Source organism: Balearica regulorum, chromosome 3, assembly GCF_011004875.1.
Source record: "Balearica regulorum gibbericeps isolate bBalReg1 chromosome 3, bBalReg1.pri, whole genome shotgun sequence".
NCBI lineage: Eukaryota > Metazoa > Chordata > Aves > Gruiformes > Gruidae > Balearica > Balearica regulorum.
Window position 1 is genome coordinate 70,582,681 of NC_046186.1, and position 23,619 is coordinate 70,606,299.

Below are 23,619 nucleotides of genomic sequence, written 5' to 3' on the forward strand. Positions count from 1 at the left end.
GCAGTGACAGCTCGATACAGTCATTCTCAGAAGTATTTCGGCTACTCGCTAGAGCGCACTTCGGGGGTGTTCAGGCTCGGGCCTGAGGCCGGTGCCTCATCCCCCCGGTTCCCGGGCACAGCGGCCAAAGCAGCCGCCGCCGGACAAGCGGCCCCGGGCTTGCTGCAGTCACGGCGGGGCGGGGTGCGGTCCCCCCCCCCCCCCCCGCGATGCGCGCAAGGACGGCGGGCTCCGGGGCACGGCGGGGGGGACGGGCTCCGGAGGAGGCGGGGGCGGCCGGCGGAGAGAAGTGACAGCGCGGCCGCGGCCTGGGAACCGCCGCAGGGGCAGGGCAGGGCACGGCACACGCACCACCCGCACCCCAGCTCGCCGCCCTCTCCTCACCCCCGCCACCCCCGCACCTGCTTCCTCGCCGCGGGCCGGCGGGGCGGGGCGGGGCGGCGTGTTGTGCTCGGTAACCAGGGAGCCGTGCCGGGAGCACCGAGCCGCGGGGCGGTGCGGAGCAGCGCGGTACGGCGCGGTGCGGCGGGCGGAGGTAGGGCGCGGCGGCGGCGCGGGGCCGGGGCGGGGGCGCGGGTTCCCCCGGGGCTGCGGGCGTTCGGCGGGGGCCGCCGCCTCGGTGCGTTCGGGTGAGCCCGCGGGTTGCCGGCCGGACCGCGGCCGGGAAGGTGGGACCCCCACGGGGCAGCCTCCCCCGGGTGTCCCCCCCAGCCGCCTCCTCCTCCTCCGCAAGGCCAACCTATCTTGAGGTTGATCCGAAACTCGCTGCCGTGATTGCGGAGTTTGTCCGTTTTCCTCGGTGGATTTGAGGTTTTGCCCTTTCTGAGCACGGGGGTAGGAAATCCCGGAGGAGGGCTGGGGTTCGCCTCCTGAAGTGCACATGTGTGTGTTGCAGAGATAGCCGGGTTTTATGCTCAGTCACACACTGCAGGCCAAAACGTAGTTAATCGAGGAAGATGTGACTATTCATATGCACTCCCAAGAAGCCAGTTTTAGGCTGGGTTGCATGCAGTGATGATGCAAAAAGGACAAGTGCACTGCAACAAAGATGCATAGAGTCCATATGCTCTCTGGTATGTGTGGTAACTCCCCAGAGGTAGGACCTGCTGAAACACTAACAGACGAGGTTGTTACTAGGATTTTGACAACCATATTTTCAACCATATTCATGCTGGGGAAAAGTGCTTGTAAGGACTATTAGTAATCTGCCATAATATACCAGATTTTGCAAATTGATAAGGAGTTACTTATGTAAATCATCTACGTGACGCTGAGGGAAACTCCGGTGCTCATGACTGTGAGGGATTTATACCTATGCGGCTTGTAGGGAAATAGTATGTGGTGTTTCTGGCAGCTTGCCAGCACTTTTCAAGTGCCGAGCCTGTTGAAAGACTTTTAACAGGCACACACTTTCCTGTAGTAGTACTAGTGATGGACTGCCTGCTTCTATGATCTCTGGTAATTATTTTCATGATTCTTTATTTTTCATTATTCTTTTCTGTGCCCTTTAACACTTAAACAGATCCCAAGCCATAAATGCTGATGAGCTATGTTAAAATATTGCCACTGGACAGAGAATATCAGGGTGCTATGTGATTTTAATTGGTAAAGAGAAATGCTTTTTTTAATTTGTTATACTAAGTTTCATGTGCTGAATGGCGTGACAAAACTAGTTTGTGAGGAACAGTGTTAAAATTTGTAGAGTTACTCACCTTTTTTTCTGATAGGAGTGCATATCTGTTGTCATATGGGATGTTTAAGACATTCCTTAAAGCACCAAAGCTTCCCCTGGAGAAAGGAGCTCTCCAGAATGAGTATGGTGCTGCATGTTGGAGTGATTCAGTTCTCATCTTTGCAAACTCTGCTAGATGTGAAAGTAAAAGTAATATCTCCACTTCCCTCCTGTTATTTTAATCCCTGTTCCTAACATCTTTGTTTGTTTAATATCGCCTTCAGAGATTACATACGTCAATGGCAATTCTGTGTTGCTGAGTATAAAATACCGATAGATAGGTATTAATCACTGATAATATAAAATACATTTGTGACTTTTTAAAAAAAAAAGTTATTTTATTTTTACTTTAAATTAAGTAATTGTGGTAAGTGCCAGTAGTGATTTGGACTACTGCATTTAATGCGTACGCAAGAATCTCATCATACTGTACACCTTCATGCAGCATTACTTTCTCTTTATTAAATGTGAGAATCCTCAAAGGATTTTTTTTGTACTTTGGGACCTTAGGACCATCTTCCAGTGAACTTAACTAGAGCTGCTATGCTGAGTTACACAGCCTGCCAGTGAGTACGCTGCTCAAAGAAAGTAACACTTTGATACCATGTCAGGGAAAGCAGAGGTGCACAGAGAAGGAGGAGCAGCACCCTGTTAGTATTTAAATGCACTCAGGGAGAAGGTAGGAGTGTCTGGCCCCGAGGATGATCTTGCTGGGTGAGGCGCTGAACAAAGCATGAATACCTGGAGAACTTCCAAGGTCAGCACGGTGAGCGTGATCGCTGTGGATCTACAGGGCTTCTGTGGATCAGGCCCCATGAGACATACATAGTCACCATTTGAACAGACACCACATTAACCCATCTCAGTCACGCTTTATTAAAGGAAGTCAGTTGTGGCTCAACTTTTTCTTTTCAAGTAGTGGCTGTAGTTATTGGGAAAGTACATACATCAAACATAAACAATTTCCATTCTTCCTTGTTACCATGGCTAGTGACAAAACTTTAGAGCTCTTGTATCTCCTTAGAGGTCACAGAAATAACAGCAGCGATGTACCTCTGAAGCAACTGAACTTTTGCCTTTGTTTCACTCAAAGGCACAGATTTAATGGGGAAAACAGAGGTGTTCCTGTTTTTCCATTCATGTGGCAGCTGTATCTGCCCCTTGCTCACAACTTATACTTCAGCTAAGCTTTCATGCTTGGGAGATGTACAGAAATACCAAAGAATTCATGTTTACTTGCTTATCTCAAACTTGGTTTGACTCACCCTTTCCTGAGATGCTTCAGTGTTTTCTATTTTAGTGGCCTGGTCTGTTGGTTTTGGTTTTTTTTTCTGCTACAGCTATACCTCTGTAAGAGCCTTGAGCCTTCTGCTATAGGTCGTACTATACCACAGAAATCCTTGGTGCCATATCAGTATTAAAACAGAAAAAGCAGAACAGCTCTGCTACCATTAACCAGCTTACAAATTATATCCGAACTTCACTCTGTCCTATTTGCTTGTGTATTGTGACCTCTGATCTTAATCTTGGCCTGTCTTTGCGCACATAGTAAACTCTTTGAGGCAAGGATTATATCCTGTGTTTGTAGAAGGTAATGAACTACTGATCCCAACCTCCTCCTATATAAACTATAATATATTCCTAAAGAATTTCAATAGCAGGATTACTAAACTGTAGTATACACTGTATTGAACTCTTCATGTCAGAAAGATAGTGAATGACCTTCCTTTGAATATATCTAACAATATATATTCTGCCAATTTTTCTAAACAATAGCAAGTGTCTGCCTTCTGTTTTCTCCTAGAACACTTTGTATTTTCTGTTCAAATGGAATTACAGCTTTCAAGACAAGAATCAGAGTTTCATTCCACTGGATTTTTGTCCGTCTACCCCCAAAACATAACAGAAAGTAGAAAATAAATTGCTCACTTTCTAAAATGTAAATACATTTTACATAGTCACATGCATGACTTGGGTCCTACAAATAATTTTTAAGTGCTGGAGTATAGACATAGGTAAAGCTTGGAGAAATTGTGTGCCATATTTGCCACAAATTTAAATGTCAGATGTGCAAATTACCTTGAATCTTCTAAATTATTAACTGCAGTTGCAGACCCTCAACTTTCTGCAAAATGAAGAACTTCTGTTCAGCTCCAAACAATGCTGAAGCATAACTAGAGGAACCAAAACAATCTGAAGCTGAAGGGATCCAAACTTCTCTCTCTCTCCCCTGCCCCCACTCCCCAAAAAAAACAAATTTCAGTACCTGGAGGTAACTAGTGCACATGAAGTCAGTTTGGGGTTGGATGGTCAGTGAGAACATGTTTCAGTGTTCCTGTTTCCATGTGTTCTTTGTCAAAGGTCATAGTCTGTCTCTTCTTCCACCTTTTCTCTTCAGAAGCAATCCATGCAGTAGAGAAAGGAAGCACAGAGTGACAGTGTTGGGATTCCACTATCAAAAACACCTTTCAGAGCCAAAATTACATTTTTCCATGATCTGATAGAGTGCAGAGTTATGTCCCATTGGACTTGGGAAAGTTCCAGTATGCACTGACTTGCACTACATTGTGCTTAAGCAAACAACCACAGATTTGCAATTGAACCCTCTTGTAACAATTACCAAAGGGGCTTTTCTGTTGGCGTAGATTTTGGAAGACCAGTGAGGAGATACAACATTTTCTTTGAAGATGGTATAAGAATCATTTTTAAGACCACTCTACACCACTTCTTCATCCTAGCTCCTAATTTGAATATATCCAGTAGGCATTACCTGCAGCTTGACAGATTTATTAAAATAAGTTTACAAATGGATTCTCAATTCATCAGCTCCAAGTTTTCAGCATTGTGGGATGAATTTTATCAAGTTTTCCCACTTTTAACTTTAATTCTATTTCAGATGGTGCTGTTTCCATTTCTGTTGTGACTTTGTCTATCAGAATTGTCTTCAGTGGAAAAATCAGTACAATACTAACTCAAGCAATTAATCTTCACTCGATTTTATTTTCTATTTTTTTTTTTTATTTATCTAGCTAAAAGACATTTGCTTTACTTCCTTATTCTAACTCAGCTGGTCTTTCAGCAAGTCTCTCTTCATCCCTGTAGACAGCACACACTATGGCAGAGCTCTTCACTTCTCACCCTTTATTTCTGCCTACTTATTTCTGAGTGATGGCTTTTCCAGTTATGTCTGGAGCAGTTTTATTCTGCCCTGCATAAGTGTACAGTTACTGGACTTGACTTAAATAAATCCCCAGCCTGCTTCACAGGGGAGACACTGTGCTCTTCAGCCTAGTTGACTTCTGTAACTGATAGCCCTTTTATTTATCTTTTAAGCACTGTCTCTTTAGATCAGCTCCTGACCTGCTTACATGCTTTGGGTTATTCTTCTAATAGTTTGGACTACATCAATCACTTCCTTAGAGCTATTTTCTATGATTAGCTTCCCCCCCCACACTAGCTAAAATTCAACCTAAAATAGCTGGTTCTGTGATTATTTGATGTTTAAAAATGCAGTTATGACCTCTAGAAAATTCTGGTTCCTACCTTTATGGGAATCATTTATTCCTGATTGCTATGAGGGTCACCGCTGGCTCATAGAATCGTATCCGTTCCAGCAGCGTCTGTCACTCTGGCAGCATTTCCAAGACCTCTTGTGGTTCAGAAACAGAACTTCTGGATCAAAGTGGACATCTAGCACTACATCAGTGCACCATGCTCGCAAGTCCTTTCTTGGAAATGTTTTCTGATCTGATCAGTTCTGTACCACTGTTTCTTACCAGGGAAGTCTGCCTCTTTGTTTATGTATGATGCTGCTCCAGCACTTGACCTTATTTCTGTCATTCCTGAGATTTTGTTCAGTTCATGTGCTTTAGTTATTTTAGTTATTCCACTATATTTCTTATATCTATCTAACAATTGAAAATGACTTCTAGCTGCAGGATTTCCTTGAATTTATTAATCTGCTTTTTGTCCTCTCACATATCTCTTCTTGATACATCCCAGATTAGAAACAGTCCTTTCACTGTTTGCTACCTGACTATTTCTTGCTCTCATCAATAGCTTTACTTATTTATCTGTGTTTATCCTTCTTTGTCTGGAGTTTCTTTATCCATTGCTCCTAAAATTGGAGATTATAGAAGTCTAAAATTCTATTTTCAGGTACAACCGTGCTTTCACATCAGCAGCAATCTTCCCCAGACTGCTATATGTGGCATTGACCTGGTGCAGTGGAAATCTGCAATTTGTGCCAACATGAAGGACAGTTGGAGAATTTTTTACCCTTTTTTTTGGTCAGGTTTATTTTCAGCCATTGTTGCACATCGTATACATTGTCTGCACCTAGCAGATGTTCCTGGTTTTCTGGAACCACCCTGCTGACAGGCCTGTCTGTTTTCCTTTAATATGTTTTATAAACTTTAAGAATTAAAAGATAAAATATAACCTTGCCAATGGTACTCTAAGTTTACCAATAAAAGGAAAATATATTCTCTTTTTTTAATTGCAGATAATTCAATGCACTCCCAAGCACAATGAATAAATGAGAATTACACTGAGGACCCAGAAAAATTAACCCATGACAGACCTAGTGTTTTTCTTATCTCTTCCGTAGAAGAGACATCCTACTTTTCTGGCATTTGAAGAGAGAAACAGTACAGTACAGAGAATTGTAACCTACATTGTACTATAGCAGACTGCTAAGCCTAATGGTTTTTATATGAGAGAAGAAGTTCACGTTTCTTCTTTTCATCTAAAAAGAGAGTACTAGGATATTAATACAAGAAAATGGTGTCAGCGTAACTTTATCCATTAAATCCAGATAAATGGCAAATGTAATAAAAAAATTATCATCTCATTTATATGCAAAATCATTCCATTTCACTCTTGTGTATTCATTCCCTGTATGTTTAGACCAAAAAATTAATAATTAATAACTATGAATAATCACTTGTTGAATGCTAAAGCAGGGAGTAGCTCATATAGTCCTTCAGGTTTATTTCAGGCTAAGAGTTATGGGATTTAAGCCATATAATTTTCTTAAAATCTGTGCATTTTGAAAACATATCCATCTGAAGATAGATATATTTTTGTGTCTGGCACTTAAATAAAAAAGTCATTCCATTTATTACAAATTATTTTGTGTAACAGTTATGAGAATATTTAATTAAGATTTTAATCTTTACAAATTTGAAAAATATAATCTTTCAGTAGGAAAAAAAATATCCTTTGTTGCAGGTTTTAACTATTTGTAGAAGTCGGGAAGAAATTCCCCTCTGCCTTATATCCAAAAGCTGACTGTGTATGTAGGTTTTCTTGTTCTATGGAGCTTTAAATGTTGGCTGAAGACAAGGTGAGAAGGATGCGTGAAGCTTCGTTTCATCTATTTCGCTGATGTCTTTGCTGTGCTCTGAGCTGTGGTTTTCTGCCTGTGGAAGTGACTGTGCACGTGAGAATCTTTGCTTCCCACCTGTAGTAACTTGGTGTCTTCTTTAAATGAGTTAATTCCCACTGCTTGCAAAGGAGCTTTTGAATGAGGAGCCATATTTAGAACTGCAGATTCTTCTTATGCAGCATATAATTTAATATCAGCTAGATAAATTATTAATTGCAAGTCTGCCATTTACCGCTGCACAGTGACTCAGCCTGCTGCATGAATAGATTGAATATATGTCTTCATTACAATTTCCCAGACACTTTTAACTTGGAGTTGGATCAGCATCTTCCACAGCTCCTCTAAATCCGCTCATGTACAGCTGATTTACACCAGCTCTGTCACGGTGTGAGTGGGCTGGTATTCTGATATTGTTACTGCCGTTAGCCAAAAACCAGTCAGACGAGGCATTTTTAATACCCCTTATCTCTGCCCAACTATTAGTCTAGCAGCTTGCTATTTAAAAGTTGCTGTACCTCACTTACATTACTGCTTAAAATGTTAGCAGTGCCGCTGCCGCAGAAACGAGGCTTCATTTAACTCACTTTGTTACGAATATTTCTGGTTTGAATGGCGTTAGGCAAACTGATGTCTCATTTAGAAATTGCAAAGGAAGTGAAGGTCACCAAGCTGACGTATGTCAGAAAACCTCCCCCTCCTCCCCGTCCACCAACTCAAGTGCTGTTTGGTGTCACCTGTGGAAGAGAGCTCTGGTTGTGGATGCTCTGCACGGTGATTCAGCAACACCAGGGGAACATCAGCCCCAGCTGGTGCTTCAGCCAAGAGGTGTGATGATGGCACCTTCTCCTGCCAAGCTGTCAGAAGGGTGAGGCCTCCCAACTGCCAGGGCTCCTTTCCATGTTTGGGAAATGGCGACTGACACGCACAGTCGCTGTGCACCCTGCAAAGGGCGTGGGGCAAAGCCTGGAAGGAAGGAGTGGGGAGAGAAGGGAGGAGGCACCTGAAGGAGACACCAGGCAGGCGTGGGAAGAGAGCAGCGATATGAGCATCCAGATGTCCTGTGCAAAGTGTAGACATGTGCAATAACAGCAGTAATGTGGCCAGGGTGGGTGTTGGTACCAGTCTGGCCACAGCATGCAAGAGCGCAGCCTGGGCACACTGATGGACTTTATAGTCCCTTCTGCACCTTGGTCCATCAGAAATGTGCTTCCCTCAGTTCCACTCATTTAAAGCCAGCTTGGGTCTGCTGATCTTGCGCTTGCATATCCAAAATACAAAGTAAACATACAATAAAAGCAGCAGTAAGAGGGAAAGCAGGGAGTCTCTTGAGTCAGGCAGGATTTGAAGGGTCAGAAAGGGAAGTGTTGAAACGTGATTTCCTCTGGCAGCCCTTACATGTTGAGACAGCTTCTTTGGGACAGTTCAGCGTGCCTAAAGCTGTGCAGCCTAAAGGCCTGTCTGCCTGATGTTGGAGGACTCGATTCTCTGACAGACCTTGGGGCCAGAAAAAGAAGAAAGTGTACAACACCAATAAACCCACTCATACTTGTGATATTGATCAACTGCATATCATCTTGAATTTGGGATGTGCCCAATATGTGTAGTATGAATACAATTATTCTTGGTGTCTGTTCAGTTCTTTCTTAATGGGGAAACAGGCGCATACATACACAACATGTACTTGTTCCTCAGAAGATAAAATGTTATTGATAACATTATCTGAAGAATCTAATTGGATTTTTTTTAGACCAGGTTTATAGTCACATAGCTCTTATTACAACAGTGTTGAGTTCATATAGCAGTTCTAGTTCACAGCTTTTGATGTTAAAAGGACCTAAAATACAACATCATCACACACTAGAAAAGTGAATACAATTTCATTTAATAAAAAAAGTATGTGAATCTCAGTATTTCAGATTGGAGCACATAATCCAGTAGAGTTAGGGATTATCCTGATCAATGAGTTACTATTACGTGCTCCTTGCTAGCACAGTGAAAGAGAATGAGAGTTGTACAGCTTTGAGATTTTACAAGCAGTTTCATTTTTCCTCCTTTATGCTTAATATTGTTTACATTACAAAGTATTACAGTATTACTTTAATATGTATAACATTATTGTTATTTCTAAAATAATACCCACAAGCATCCTCGGGAAAGCATTGATGTCTGGTGCATCGCCAATTTTTTTTAATGATTTGTTTTTGCAGCTTCATTCTGCTGATGATTGCCAAGCAAGCTTTCAGCATTAATTATGTCTCTGGCTGGGGTGTACAGTATGCACAAAAAATACCACTCTTTACACGTTAAAGTAGCTACTAAAACTCAGACTTCTTAGTCTTTAAAAGTATCCTCTAAGCTTTGGTACTTTCTTTCTCAGGTGCTGAGGTTGCTCGCCAGCGCTGTTCCCCAGCCCTGCGAGGGCTGGCGTTGGACCGGGGGCACCTGACTGCCCCAGGCATGCTGTGCCAGGGCTGAGGGTTGAGTGCCAAAAGGAAGCCGACCGAGATCCTCATCTCACCAAGGTCAGTGGCTTGGAGGCAAACTTCTGTCAAGGGAAGTGGACTCTCTGCAAAGAGATCATGGCATCATCCCGACTGGCGGCAAGATCTAGAGATATTGCCAATGTCATGCAACGACTTCAAGGTAAGAGACTGACTCAGGCTGGCGATCTCTGCTCTGCCATCTATTCATAAATGGAGGTTCCTAATTTTTACTGTAGTGCACAGTCAGGACAGTATTTCTGAAGTTTAATAACTGAAAATATTTGTAGTATATCTGAAGGGCTCTGATCATATGAGCCCTTTGGCATAGCATTAATAGTAGTGTTTAAAGGCAGCTATTATGGACGTGGATCCATGGGACAGGACACCAAATTGAAGATTATGAGACTTTGGTTCTGTTTCTCCCATGTGACCCCATTGTGCAACAGTTTTCTCATAGAAAAGAGAATAGAAATTCTATCTATCCTCTTCTCAGCTATGAAGTCTACAGGTAGATCTGCCCTACTGATAAACCAGCATTCATCAGTTTAGCAATACTTGCTGTCTCCTAATGAGAACTGTCCATCATTATATTGTTAAGCTCTGAAGAATTCATAGGTCAACGAGCTAATTATTAGTGCTGAAGCTGGTGACCTTCTAGATAACATATCACAGGATGTCTTTGCAGTATTCATTATGTTTTTAAGTTCTTATAATAAAGCATTATTGTCTTTTTTAGAAATTATACACCTAAATGCTGCAGCTAAAGGCTTGCATTCAGGATGTATGGTTTTCTTCAAATGATGATATTGACTAGAAACAAATTGTCAGTGGTGCTGTGGGTTTCACTCCTGTTAACTTTTAAACTTGATCATAAATCCCTGACTTCTTACTTTCTTTACACACCATTTTCCAATGACCTCTACAAAAGTTTAGATGGACAAAATCCTTGCTACCTGCTTCTGCATCTTCTAAATCTGGAAGCTTTATCTTCCCATGGCTTTTCCTTCTATTTATTGTTTTCCAGTCCAGGATATCTGAACTCAGCTTCCTAGCCACCAGTTACAACTAGCATGCATATTTTCCATCTAGCCTCAGTAGATAAATATAAGAATAAATAAAGATGCAGCATCTGTCCTACTTAGACCTGCTACAGCACTTCTCCAATTCCAAAATGCTTCTGCTTGATGTTCCTCAGCCTTTTGTACATTTACTATCTTTTTCCTTGCTATTTTATTAAACATTAGGATAAGACACTCCGGGTAGACACAAATGAATGAGAGTGCAAAGGTACAGTGAGGCAACCCTGCTCACAGAACAGGCAGGAGTCTGAGTGCACTGTGTGTATATATTATATATATATATCAGTATACTACATATTTAAAAGAAGTCATGTTCTTAATAAGGATTCCAGGAAAAAAAAAAAAAAAAAAGAGACATATGAAGCAAGAAATGAAATAATTATGAAACTGTGAGACTTCTGAGGAATATGACGAAAAGCATGCTTGAAGTGGCAGAGGTGCTCAAAGGGTATGGAGGCATATTGCAAAGGAAAGGATCAGGGAGCAGAGCTGTGTTCAGGGAGGATTATCCAGGCTGGTACTCTGAAGCAATGAGTAAGGAGGATGCTACAGGAGGTATTAACAGAGCATGTGGACTATTAATTATCAGACCATTATGTACTAACTTTCTAAACATCTGTAAAGCTGTTGCTGATGAAATAGCTGTTCTGTTTATCTGCACTTTGGGTTTTTTTACATAAGTTTTCATTTTTATGTATTTTGCTCTGTTGAAATCTGATATATAGTTCTGTCTGCTACATGTTTGTAGGTTTTTTTCTTTTTGGAAATTAAGCAAAAATAATTAAGTGACCTCTTAAGCGAAGACATTTTAGAAGACAATGTATGAACCAAATGCAAATTTGGCATTGCATGTTAGTTTGAAGTCATACCTATAAATGGATTATTTGCTTCTCAGATGAAATCAGTTCAGCTTTTATTGCTGGGATCTGAGTTTTGCTGCAGAAACACTACTTCAATAAATCACCTGTGCCAAGACTGGAGTGCTTGGAGCCCAAGTCTTTTTTTAGTCTGTAATTCTGCATTATGGATGAGCAGGCAATCTGCACTGCGACTACCTTAGCCCTTGCGAATTAAGGATGCTCTACCTTTCGGAAATTATAGTCAACTGAAATAGGAGCAGGTACGAACATGGGAACACAAAGATATTTTTTGTCATGTTTGCATGGCAACCCAGGGTCGATGTGGTTGGAGCCGGGTGTTGTAGCTCAAGGTGAAAGTGGAATTGAGAGTATTCATGGTGTAACAGGAACGGAGATGGTTTGGGGGATCCTCAGTCAGTGCCAAGCAGCAGTTGTGCTTTACACCTGCTTTTTTACCTGGCTGTAAGCTGAGGCAGGGGAGTTCTTGTGTGACACCCTCAGAGAGTGCTGCAAGATCTCAGTGACGGGAACTCGTTGGCATTGAGTGAGAGAGGTAAAGCAAACTGTGATCCCTCCTCCACATCGTTGTCTCATATTCACCTCACAGGTTTCCAGTAAATGTTTGTGGTGGGACAGTGTAGGAATGACCAGAAAAATGCCACTCTTCACTGGGATTCTCAACACCAGTTTTGAAATTTCTGCTGTACATAACGCAAGTGAACACAATTATATCAGCTCTCCTAAAAACTGTCAGTGAGCAACAAAGTTGTTTCTGGGGGTGTGTGTTTGTTTTGGTTTTGTTTTTTAAATAAAAAAAAATTCCAGCCATTCCCCTTTGTTGGTGATTATGATACTTGCAAAACACTCTGTAAACGTTACAGAGTTTTTGAATAAGATTGCATATCACTGCCTCATAAATCCACAGGGGACAAACAATCATAAAGATGTGCAGTGTACTGGTCTGGGCTGTGGGTTTGTATGCAAGTGTATATACAACCGGTCTTATCCCGTGGTGCCCAGGCAAAGGCTTATTGCAGTATTGCTTTCTCTGCCCAGAAGAATGGAGAAACTACTCCTTTAGTCCAGGCCAGGCAGGGTACAAGAGGGAGCTGGACACTGAGAATAAGATTTATCATCTCTAATTTCATCATCCCTGTCATCCTAATAAAAAATGAGACATAGGGCTATTCATTATAGCTCACTCTACACTCAATGGAGAAAGACAGGCATCTCCAGAAGGAGTATGATCCCTTGTCATTTGAATTTTAATTAATAAGGGTATGGTTTTGAAGCAAAAATCCTCCCTATTAAAAAACTCTTGGAATTTTACAACCTATATAACAGGCAAGGGTTGCAGAAAACAGTAGCCTTACCACTTTAAATAGGGGTGGGGAGTGTCTCTGAGGAAAGGTTAATTGTAATTAGGAAGGTAGGTATAAAGCCACAGAAGCCACAGTTGCCTTCCATCTCACTCTTTTGCTCTATACATACCTGTAGCTGCACATGGCATCTTTTCGCTAGCTCCTGCTTATCCTTCCTCAGCGCTCGCTCGAACGGTGCTGCCCTGCTTGGTGCTCAGGGGCTGCCAGGACTGTCTCACCTGGGTCAGGTAAGTTGGGCTTTCAGGGACGTGAATGGTTGTGCAACTGCTACAGGAGCTAATGCAACCTAAGGCAGGTAGTTAAGAAGGGTGTAATTAATTTTCTTAAAGCATCTATCTCTCCTCATTGGCTGCAGAGAGGAGAGAATATAGAGATGACACCTGATTTTTTTTTTCATTGCTGAATTTAAGCATGAGGAACGCATCCTTGTGTTACTATAGAATGAACTGATGACATCCTTTAGTGTCTTGTCATTGCATAATTTATTCCTTGCTAGCACAGTTCAAGGTTTTTCTATAGTACCTCACACTTCCTAGTTTACTTTTTTGTATTATAGGAGCACTCACAAAACTTGAGGAGAACTGAAGTACACTGTCGCTACTCACAGAATGCTGTGGGTTGCTTTTTATCTGGATTGTCCTCCTTTCCCACCTGCCCGCCCCCTGCCCTTAAGTTTTGGCTCTTGTTTTGCTTCCATTTTGCATCCTGCATTTCTTTTCTGTGCTGTACTAGCAGTAGCCATTAATCAAACAGTAGATCTTTTTTCTGTTTAGCTGACAGACATTTTGTTAATATGTACCTTCATCAGTGTTTTCCTTTGGTTGCTTTCTAAGTCGACAGTGCCAAGAGCCACAGTTTAACTTTAAGCTAAGCTGATTTAACAGATACCTGCTACTGAAAGCTATCTTGCTTCACTACGTGCATGTTCCCAACTTGTTTTCCACCAGTGCTCTTCCTCCTCTTACCTTAGACCTGAACCAGCTGAAAATTGGTTTGTAGAGGTCAGGTGAGCTCCTGGCAAAAAGGCAAGTGGCAAGGTCTCCCCTTTCAGTGCCATTTACTGTTTGATCGCTTGCAAAATCAAACTGCAGTCTCACATTTGTAAATGTGAGCGAGATTGAAAAGGTCTGCTTGGTCAGGAGTGGCATGCTGCACACCTTACACAGATGAGTTTTACCCCCATGTCAAAATACTGCCCTGGATAAGGTTTCCTTCTGTTCAGCTTGCTGGGGTATGTTGGTTCCATGTAGTGCTGCTCCTGCTGCCTTTTCTTTGCAATATTTCACTCTCTGAAACGTTGCAGCTCAATTCCTGCAGTTTTCTTGCATTTAGTAGATTCTTGAGTTACAAAAAATGCCAGAGTAAATCATTAGTCTCTCAGGTGAGCAAGTGTTGTAACTAAGGCAATTCATTACTCATTGGCAGTATGTTATGGGAAAATAGACCCTTTGACTCTATTGACTCTGTAGACTATATGACCTGAAGGCCAAGTAAATTTAAATTATGACTTGGGAATCTGAATTTTATTATAGCCCATGTGTTACTTAACAGGAGTTCAAGCAAGATTTCAATCTTATTTTCTTTTTTTTTTTTTTGCTCAGTGTGAGAAAATTTTTAAGTTAATATTACTTCAGAACAAAATACTGAAATAGAAGATTTAAGTGTGAAGGTTAAGAAAGCTGGAAAAACATCATAGCTGAAAAGGAAATTATTAAGGAGTAAAAAAAGAAAGAAAAGAGATCAAGTATTTTCACTTACTGCAACAAAACCATGTGAAATTGTTAGGCTGCAGCCAGGGGTATTCAGGTTAAATATTAGTTAACATTGGGTAAGGAAAGTTGCTAAGGCTAGCTGTGAAATCACCATTGCTAGAAGTATTCAATTCTGGTTTATGCATATGGAAACAAGTCCTGTGAGAATCCATTTCAGGTCTCTTCTGACTCGGGTATCTGATAGTAATAATCTGATGTATTGCTTTTCTGAGCTACCTGTAGATGTTGCAGAAACATAGGGGAAAGGACAACAAAACATTTAACTAGTAGCACATATGACTAAAGTATGTACTGTATTCTAGGTGTCATGTTGTACTATAATGTTTTGTCATATATAGTGCAATAAGTGTCTCTGTGAAAAGAACCTTGTTTGTTTGTTTTTTTTATATTGTAGTTGGCTTTCACTTTGTGTTCTCCTCAATGAGAAAACAGTCCTGGGGCAGTTTGCAATACAGCGTTTTAGTGCAGCAAGGTCCTATTTTCTGATTTTTAGAGTTTTTCCTTTGTTAACAAATTCCAAGTTAGTGATTTAAAATAAATCTTCATTTTTTTAAGTTAATATTATTATCTCATTGCTTACACTTTTCTACTGCTTTTTCTCCCCAAATTAATAATGTAATGTAAATTGACATTTTCCTACTCACTTTTTTCCTTGCTTGCACTTTTGATGATCACAGCACAGCTCTTGCAGGTTGGTAAACTGATCTGTGCTCCTCTTTCCACTTGGTTGGTGGTCAACTAGGATACAAACCCCTACAGATCACACAGGTGGTATAAATGACAAATGCATTTGAGTTTCTGTTTAAGAAAAATCAACATAGTTTTTCATCTGGGATAAAGTATATATTTAGGGCAGAAAATCATTGACATGGCAGTGTCTCACACTAAGGTTGTTTTCATTTGGTTCTGGAGGAATGCAGTTTAAAAACTGAAATTACCTTCTCAAAAGCTACTATTAAAACTCTTGAGGACAGGATTCATTAGACAAAATGCAGGAGGCAAAACAAAAGAGAAAAATCCTCCTTGGCTCGCTTTATAGGCAGTGGTTAAAAATGGTGGTTTTGAAATATAGTGGATATTCAAAATATGTCAGGCAAATTGTGTTTTATATGAGCCTGTCTTCACCAGCTCCACTCTGCTCAGTCTAGTTTGACAAGTTCATATGTAGGCATCCACACTGCAGCTGTTTAACGCTGGTTGTGATAAATCCCTAGCTGAGGCTCAAAAACTGTTTTCAGTTAAGACTTTATCTTAAAATAACATCTGCCATATTTGCTACTGGTGTGAAAGGGGTGATATTTCACGTAGTCTAAATAGGAACAGTTACATGTCAATTCTGAGGGTTTAGTGAAGATAAAGATTTTGAGAAGGGAAATATTACAGTGATGAGTATTTCTGAGAGCACCCCCTCTATATTCTGACAGGCTGCTAGACAGACAGTAATAGCATCGGGTTGGGGGCATCAGGAAGCAGAGTATCTTCAAAGTATTATGATGTCAGGTTTTTCTATGCCATGTAGGTTATGACATTGTCATTTGTCTGTTCTGTGACATCTAATTAATTTCCTGTTTACACTAGAGTATTCTGCAGGCTTGAAAAATTAAACTTTATTTTCTCACAGCTGTGCTGTAGTATATTCCTACAGTACATCTTGTACATTTTAGTGCATTATTAAATCTGAACATAGCGAATTGTGATCATCATAAACGATCCTCCATTTTGGAATGCCACCTCTGCTGTTTTTTAATACTAGAGGAACTGAAAATTACAGGAGGACATGTCTCTTGTCCCTAGTTACTAATTAATAAGCATTAAAATAGTTTTGCAGAGGAACTATTGCTAGTCATGCTTGTATACTGGTGTAGAGACTTCAGTAGTGTAAAGGCAAAATATTTCAGTGAGAAAGTTCTACTGTTTTCCTGTAATCCTGTTTTACTCTTTTTTCCGGAAAGCAGAAGCTTCACCAGGTTTAATTATCAGGATGACAATATACTGCAGAGAATATACTTGCAGGTAGATAAAACACACAGATAAAAAATAACACCTAGCAATTCATTCCATAGACTATTTCTAGAATGCAGTTTTTATTTTGTGCTTTAGACTTCATTTGCTTAAAAATATCCTAGTTTCTCTGTCACAAAGCTTCTCCTTGTGAGTCATATCACAGAATAATAATTTTAGACTCACACTGAGTTTTTTAGATGGCAGTTGTAAGTATCCAAGTGAATCATCTATTATTGTGTGCAAGAAAACAGGCTACTTGTTCTGTCTTTCATCTAAGATGACAAGGAGCCTTGTGAAAGAAGTGTCAACAACCTATTAAGAATCCAAGTCTATTTAAAAAAAGAAGAAAGAAAAAAATAAATCCAAACTACAAAGAAAACCCCTCTAGTTCTTTAGAATTTATTTCTCCACAGTAAACTAAGAAGAGATGTTTGAAATATATTACATTTTAAAGGAAGTTATAACTGATTACTTAATTACATAGCTAATGTTTATAGTGAAATTCTGGTTGCTTGTTTTTGGAGATATATGTTTTATTTTTCTCATTTATTAGTAGACTTTAATTTTGAACCTCTCCTCATATAATGTTCTTTTCAGAAGATGTGTGAAGGAACTAGGGCTAACTGTTAAAGCTAATGTCCATCCTGTCCATTGAAACAGATCCTGTTTTATTTTGAGTTCTCAGTGATTATTTTAATTGAATAATAGAACAGTTAGGGAACAAGTAGAAAAGCATCCTGATGTCTCAGGATAAGTAACCTCCAGGTAAGCGTGGAGGAAGGAGCAATGCCAAGTTGCTACATGGTGAGGATGGTTCCTCCTGGGCTCCAGCCAAGACCCTACACCTCAACTTGCTCTCCCCTCTCTCCGGTTTACGTGTCTCATGCATGCTCTGAGGGGTCTCTCTTCCCACTGCTGAGGAGTCATCGCTGTTAACATACAGCAATGTGAAATATTATTTGGAGTTTCATTACATGGAACGTAAACATTAATGTATTAAGAGACATAATTTATGAAACTTCTTTTGCTGTAATTTCACCAGATTTTATGTAATTACATTTCAGTATTTGTTACCTTGTTTTTAGTACTTTTAAGAGGATTGTTCCCTTACTGATGCATACTGGTTTAAGCATCTATAGAGAATGTATGTAATCTCTTTATAACACTATTAGGCTTGTGACACAAACCTGCAAAATCTATGAATCTCCAAGCTAAAGACTATAATTGTATTCACCCTGAAGTGAAATGTATCTATTTAATAACATCTTATATCTACGCAGCTGTTGCTGTGGAATTGGGAGTTACAATTTAGTTTACCCAAGTCACTGAGTTTCTTTTTAGCTATGCCAGTTTAGTTCCCAGGGAAAATTCATCATCCCCTTACAGACACACTGAAGGCCTGCACAGATGTGGTACACCATTCCTATGCTTTCTATACATTACTTGTACAGGGCAGCTGGTCTGGCCTGTAATAATTGCATAGGCTGTCATGCCTCCACCAGCCTGCTTGGAGGTTATCATTGGCATACCCGGAGAGGTACACCTTCTTCACTGTATGGTGCCAAGGACCGTATGTCGCTGTGGACTTGCTGTACATTTTTGCTCAAGGTGCTACTGCAAGAAAGCTGCTCGCTTCCAGACCTTGTGAATGCAGCAGCTGTTCTGTAAAGGCTTTATCTTAAGCTCATTAAAACAAAGGAAAAATCTTCTTTCCATAAGGTGCAGGGAATGAACTATAACAGCAATAGTAGGTGAAGAGTATTACTGTTAGCTTTCTGGTCTTGGAGGGGGAAAAATACCCCTTACATACAAGATCACAGTATTCCAGATGATATGAGGCCAAGCCAGTGTAGCAAAGCAAAGTATTTACTTACTTGCAGTGCCTAATAGATGAAAAAAGAAAAAAAGCTCACTTAGGAATGGAGTCAAGTCCTCAGACTTGACTGTCTGTAAGAAATTAGGGTTATTTGTGGTAAATTCCGGTTTTGGACTGTGCTTTCATTCTCCCAAGTAAATTAAAGTAAATCGTTATTACAGTTGAGCTTGTGTAAAGGTCTATCTCTTCATTCTGCTTGTTTTGGTCAGGGTTACTATTTTAATGTCTCATTTGCCAAGACATCCTTAGACTTTTCCAGGTTCAAGTGGTGCAGCCATTCCTGATACTGAGTCAGAACTGAGACTGCAAACTGACACTTGCTTAGTAGGCAGTGGCAGATACAAATTTTCTCTCTTGACTCCTGTTAACGATGATGAAAAACCCCACCTGTATAGCTCCACTGGATAGTTCAGAAACACTGTGTGGTTTTGCAGGAGAGAATCGAGAATCAGCATCACCAAATACAACAGTTATGAGCTACTAGTACAGTCACTGTACCAGCCCAATCATTCTCTGTCATTAGTTGGACCAGTGATGTAAGTGAGTGCCATTTTGCAGCCTGGATGTTGCTCTTCTCTTCACACATGGGTGAATCTGATGTGCCTTGTTACAGCGAGAAGGACGAGAAGTACCTTTTAATGGAAGTCACAAAGCTTGTGCTCCTGCTCAAATGAGGAGAGAAATGTTCAGGAATGGACCCTTTGTGGAGATTTGCAGCCCAGGTGGCATCTTTCCCCCAGTGGAATGCTTCGTCACAGAAACTCAGGCCATGGTGGAGTGAGGTTTGGCTTAAGGAAGCCAAAAGTCAAGCTTGTGGACAGGAGGGACAGAGGTGAGACCATCCAATGACCAATCACAAATCAATGAAAAAGCAAACATGATCAAGCCACTGTGTTAGCAGAGGTCGTCTGGGCATAAAGCTTTGTTAGCAGATGTGAATTGCAGTAATAAAACATGGATAATCATACCCTGATTTGAGACTGATTAGACAGGACATAAGGCTAATTAACCTGGATTTCTGGCTTCTTTACATTACTGAAGTTGTGCAATGCAGGAAGCATAAGATTTGAAAAGGCATTTGGGCTGCTAGAGATAGATATGGCTATAAAAAGGCATGATGTGCATTTTTTTATACATCTTTAGATGCTTTTTTTCAACAACTTAATTTCTTTATAATCTGATCCATAATCATACAAATAAAGTGGATAAAAAATCTTCAATGGTATTAGCATTCAGAAATTAGAAATTTATTATTTGCAAATGTATTTAGTACCCTCATCATAGTTAATATTTCTAAATATAAATATATATTTATCAGCAATTGTGAGTCAGTGGGTTATCCTAGGACTACTAATTTTGATCTTCAATGCCATGTCCATTATATAAAAATGAAGCCACATGACAACTTTGTTTACATGTCTAAAATACACATCCATCTTACAAAAAAAACCCCATAGCCATAATGAAAGATTGGATTGCTGCTGTTTCATTCAAATTAAACCTGTTTTGAATACAAGGCTCTGAATCTTGCTGTTAAGCTTCTGCTTTCTACTTTCCAAAAGGACAGAAGTTCATTTTGGTTTTTGCTGGCTCACTGACTGTCTCGGGAGCAGAAAATCTGCTGCTTCTCCATTGCAATGCATTGTGGAAGGGAGAAGACTTCAGCTGTATAAACTGCTTTATTGGTCTTGCTTTCCAGAATCGCCTTTTGTTTAGACACTTTGAGGTTGTACACAGCCTTGTTGCATAATTTGTCTTTCATAATCCTGAGCCTGCCTTTTCATTTGTGTGGTTACTAAGAAAACTGGAGGTATGACCAACTGCCAGAAGTGATTTGAATAAATAAAAGGAGCCATGAACAGTTAATTGTTATGTTTGCATCTAGTTTCTAAGAGACTAATAGTTCATGCTCTCTCTGTGTTTGTATGTGAGAGCTTGGGCACATTCAAATCCTGTGTTCCCTAGGGAAACTTGTGTCTGCACAAAAATATTACACTTTATCAGTAAGAAGTTTTCGCGTTTGAATAGGAAGTTTTGTACATTTATGAATGAGACTATCTAATGGCATGCCATTGTGCTAATTCTTAAGTAGCCAAAGGTTTTTTTTATTTTTTTTGGTTGGATTTTGACAGAGGTATGCAAATATGTAATGAGGTAGCACATTTTGACCTCTGAAGGTGGTAAGGATAGTTAATATCACTTTTCAGGTGAGAATTGAAACAGAGGAAGCTCTCATTGTCATCCACTGCTATGAAAGTGTGGGATGCAACATGGCCTTTACTGTAGTCAGGAAGAATAAATCAGTTCCTAAAACTCTACTGAGTTGGTTAAGTACCAGCTTGGACCTGAAAATCGGGTGCATATCTATCTATCAATAGAAGTCAAGAGCACATGTAGCTACCAGTAGCTATGAATAGCTATTTTTGTTTATTGCTAATAGCTGGTTGTTCCTATTGAAAGCCCAAAAGAGTGGGAACTGTGTCATCAGGAATAGGAAGTAGCTGGAAATTTTGCTTAAAAATGGTAACTTACACATTCAGCAACATGTTTGAAGAGTCACACTGTAAGTTTCAACAGTATGTTTTCTACATTATTATATATTAGTAACCAAAAATTTTGGAAATTATATAGGCTGCAGTGCTTTTTTTTAAAAAATATTTTTTTCCTAGCATGGTTAAAATGGCAAACCTCATAGCAGCAAATATGCAGCTATTTAAAACAACAGGCATAACAATACAATGGTTGTTCTCTGACTGAAATGCAAACTGCCAGCAGATTTGTATTTTCAATGAGACTAAATCTGGAATCTATGCCATTTCTCTTACAGATTTCAGTGACATAGTTAATTAACATAACATTAGTGCCAGTAGTTAAGGAGTTCAGGTTATTCTCACAGGTTTAAAACTATGAAGTTTAAAAATATCAAGTTGAATTATGGTAATGTCACAGGTAAAGCAAAAGAAAGAGATAAGCAGACTTACATGAAAATGTGCATTGAACTTTCTTTGTAGATGTGCTGGTTTCAGCTGGGATAGGGTTAATTTTCTTCATAGTGGCTAGTGTGGGGCTGTGTTTTGTATTTGTGTTGGAAACAGTGTTGACAACACAGGGGTGTTTTTAATAAATTAATAATAATACTGTTCTTATCTCAACCCATGAGTTTTCTCATGTTTACCCTTCTAATTCTCTTCCCCACCCCCATCCTGCTGGGGGGTGAGTGAGCAAGCGGCTGGGTGGTGTTCAGTTGCTGGCTGGGGTTAAACCATGACAGTAGGGAAGGAAAAGATTGGAGTGAATTGATCAAAATTCTGGACACTTAGCTACTTCTTGTTGCCAAAGAAAAAAGTGTGAAGAAAAGAAATCAGAGCTGAGTGGAAGATTAAATCACCTTAAAGAGAAAAAGCCCATTTCACACAACAAAAAGTCTTTTAATGCTTCTTTGCATTTAACAGCAAGATAAACTTGTAATTAAAAGTTGGGTAAAAAGCTATAAATAATGTTTTCAAGGAAACAGAACAAACACATGGGAATACACATAGGAGTGAAAGAAAAAATGAAATGAAAGCAAAAGGAACCCATACAGCGTTCTGATAGGTAGAAATGGTGGAAAAAAAAAAACTTAGTGAGGAAGGAAGATTGGATATTAAGAACAGCAATAACATTGCCTTGAAAAATGAAAATGGAGAGAGAAGCTGCTTTATATCTCTAACCATAAAAAATACCATGGCAAGAGTTTTAACTGTTATTGGTTGTGAGCTGTCTCAGTTTCAATCAACTTCTAAGAGCGTGTTGGCCCTAAAGTTTGGTTTTATTTTAGTAGTTTATTGTGGAGGCACGCTACAATACCTGCTAGCAAAAGACAGTATCTGCATTCCTCTGAGGACCTACCTCAGTAAGAAATCAAACCTAGATTTCTAACTATGCTCTCAATATTCTATTTCAAAATCCTTATACCCAAAGAGAAGTCTTTCATCTGAATTAGTAATTTCAGTTCTGAGTACAATCAAAATATCTATACCATTGTTACTTGCTTGCTCCCTATCAGGGTTTGACTGTTTGCTTATTACTGGGTGATGGGTGGATGCTGGGTCGTGCTTCCCTGATCCTGCAGCATTCTCTTGCACTTCCTCTGGAGAGGAGTTCTGAATTATACAGCAAGAGCTGTTCATTAGTCTGTTATAAAGTAGTACCTCCATTTCTTCTCTCTTCCTGATAAAGGGGCCTTGTTTTCTAGGTCATCACTTCAGTTTCCAAATAATTTGAAGCCCTGAGTCCATGTAATTAGTCTAGTTTCAGACTAGTCAATTGTTACCTCCTGGTTTTCTCTGGTCTCTTGTACTAAAACCTATTGCTTAGATTCCTTTACACTTTCAAAACTGTCATTTTCATTACATCTTTTACTAATAAATGACTTGGATGAGAGCAAGTTATTTTAGCTTTAAACTTCAACACTTTTTACCTTTTTGCTGAAGAACTAGAAGCAGAAAGAATTAAAAGCTTGTTAACAGCTGATATTTGCATATGATTAAGAATGTGCAATGGTTATTGGTTCAGATTTATTTTTAGGTGTTGTCATCTAGATTTCTATTCTGGCATAGAAACATTTAACCTGAGATGCTGAGATCTAAAGATACAACTCAATAGCTTGTCACTGAAAGCCATATGCTGCATTTTGACCTCTTTCATTCTGTCTCAAAGCAGTGCTACAGGATTCTGATCATCTGTTCTCCAGAAATCTTTTTTTCCTCAGTGACAGGGACAGAATTTGTGGCTGATTGCCAGCAATGCTGGACATAAGCTGCTTTGGCAGATTTACCCTTTCAAAGCCATGCTTTATTTGGAGGGAAAACTGTCTCCTTTCCCACACACATAAAAAGCAAAACCATAAAAAGCCCCCACCTTCGGAATGAGACTGAGATAAACCTAGTGCTAAAGAGAAAAAATCACTATGGCAAACGAATCCCACGCTTAAGATTAAGTTCACTAGGTCTCTGTAACCACAGTGAGGACTGACTTTACTTGTTGTTCACCAATAGAGACGA

General features: G+C 39.9%; 1 protein-coding gene across 1 annotated transcript in view; it reads left to right on the plus strand.

Moving 5' to 3' along the window:
- The first annotated feature begins 316 nt into the window (after window positions 1–316).
- Window positions 317–23,619, plus strand: part of SYNE1 (spectrin repeat containing nuclear envelope protein 1) — a 308,461-nt gene continuing 285,158 nt past the window's right edge. The window contains exons 1-2 of the mRNA XM_075748397.1: window positions 317–535; window positions 9,499–9,764. Coding sequence (XP_075604512.1) covers window positions 9,701–9,764 — 64 coding nt within the window. The 5' untranslated portion in view covers window positions 317–535; window positions 9,499–9,700. The remainder of the gene's footprint in view (window positions 536–9,498; window positions 9,765–23,619) is intronic.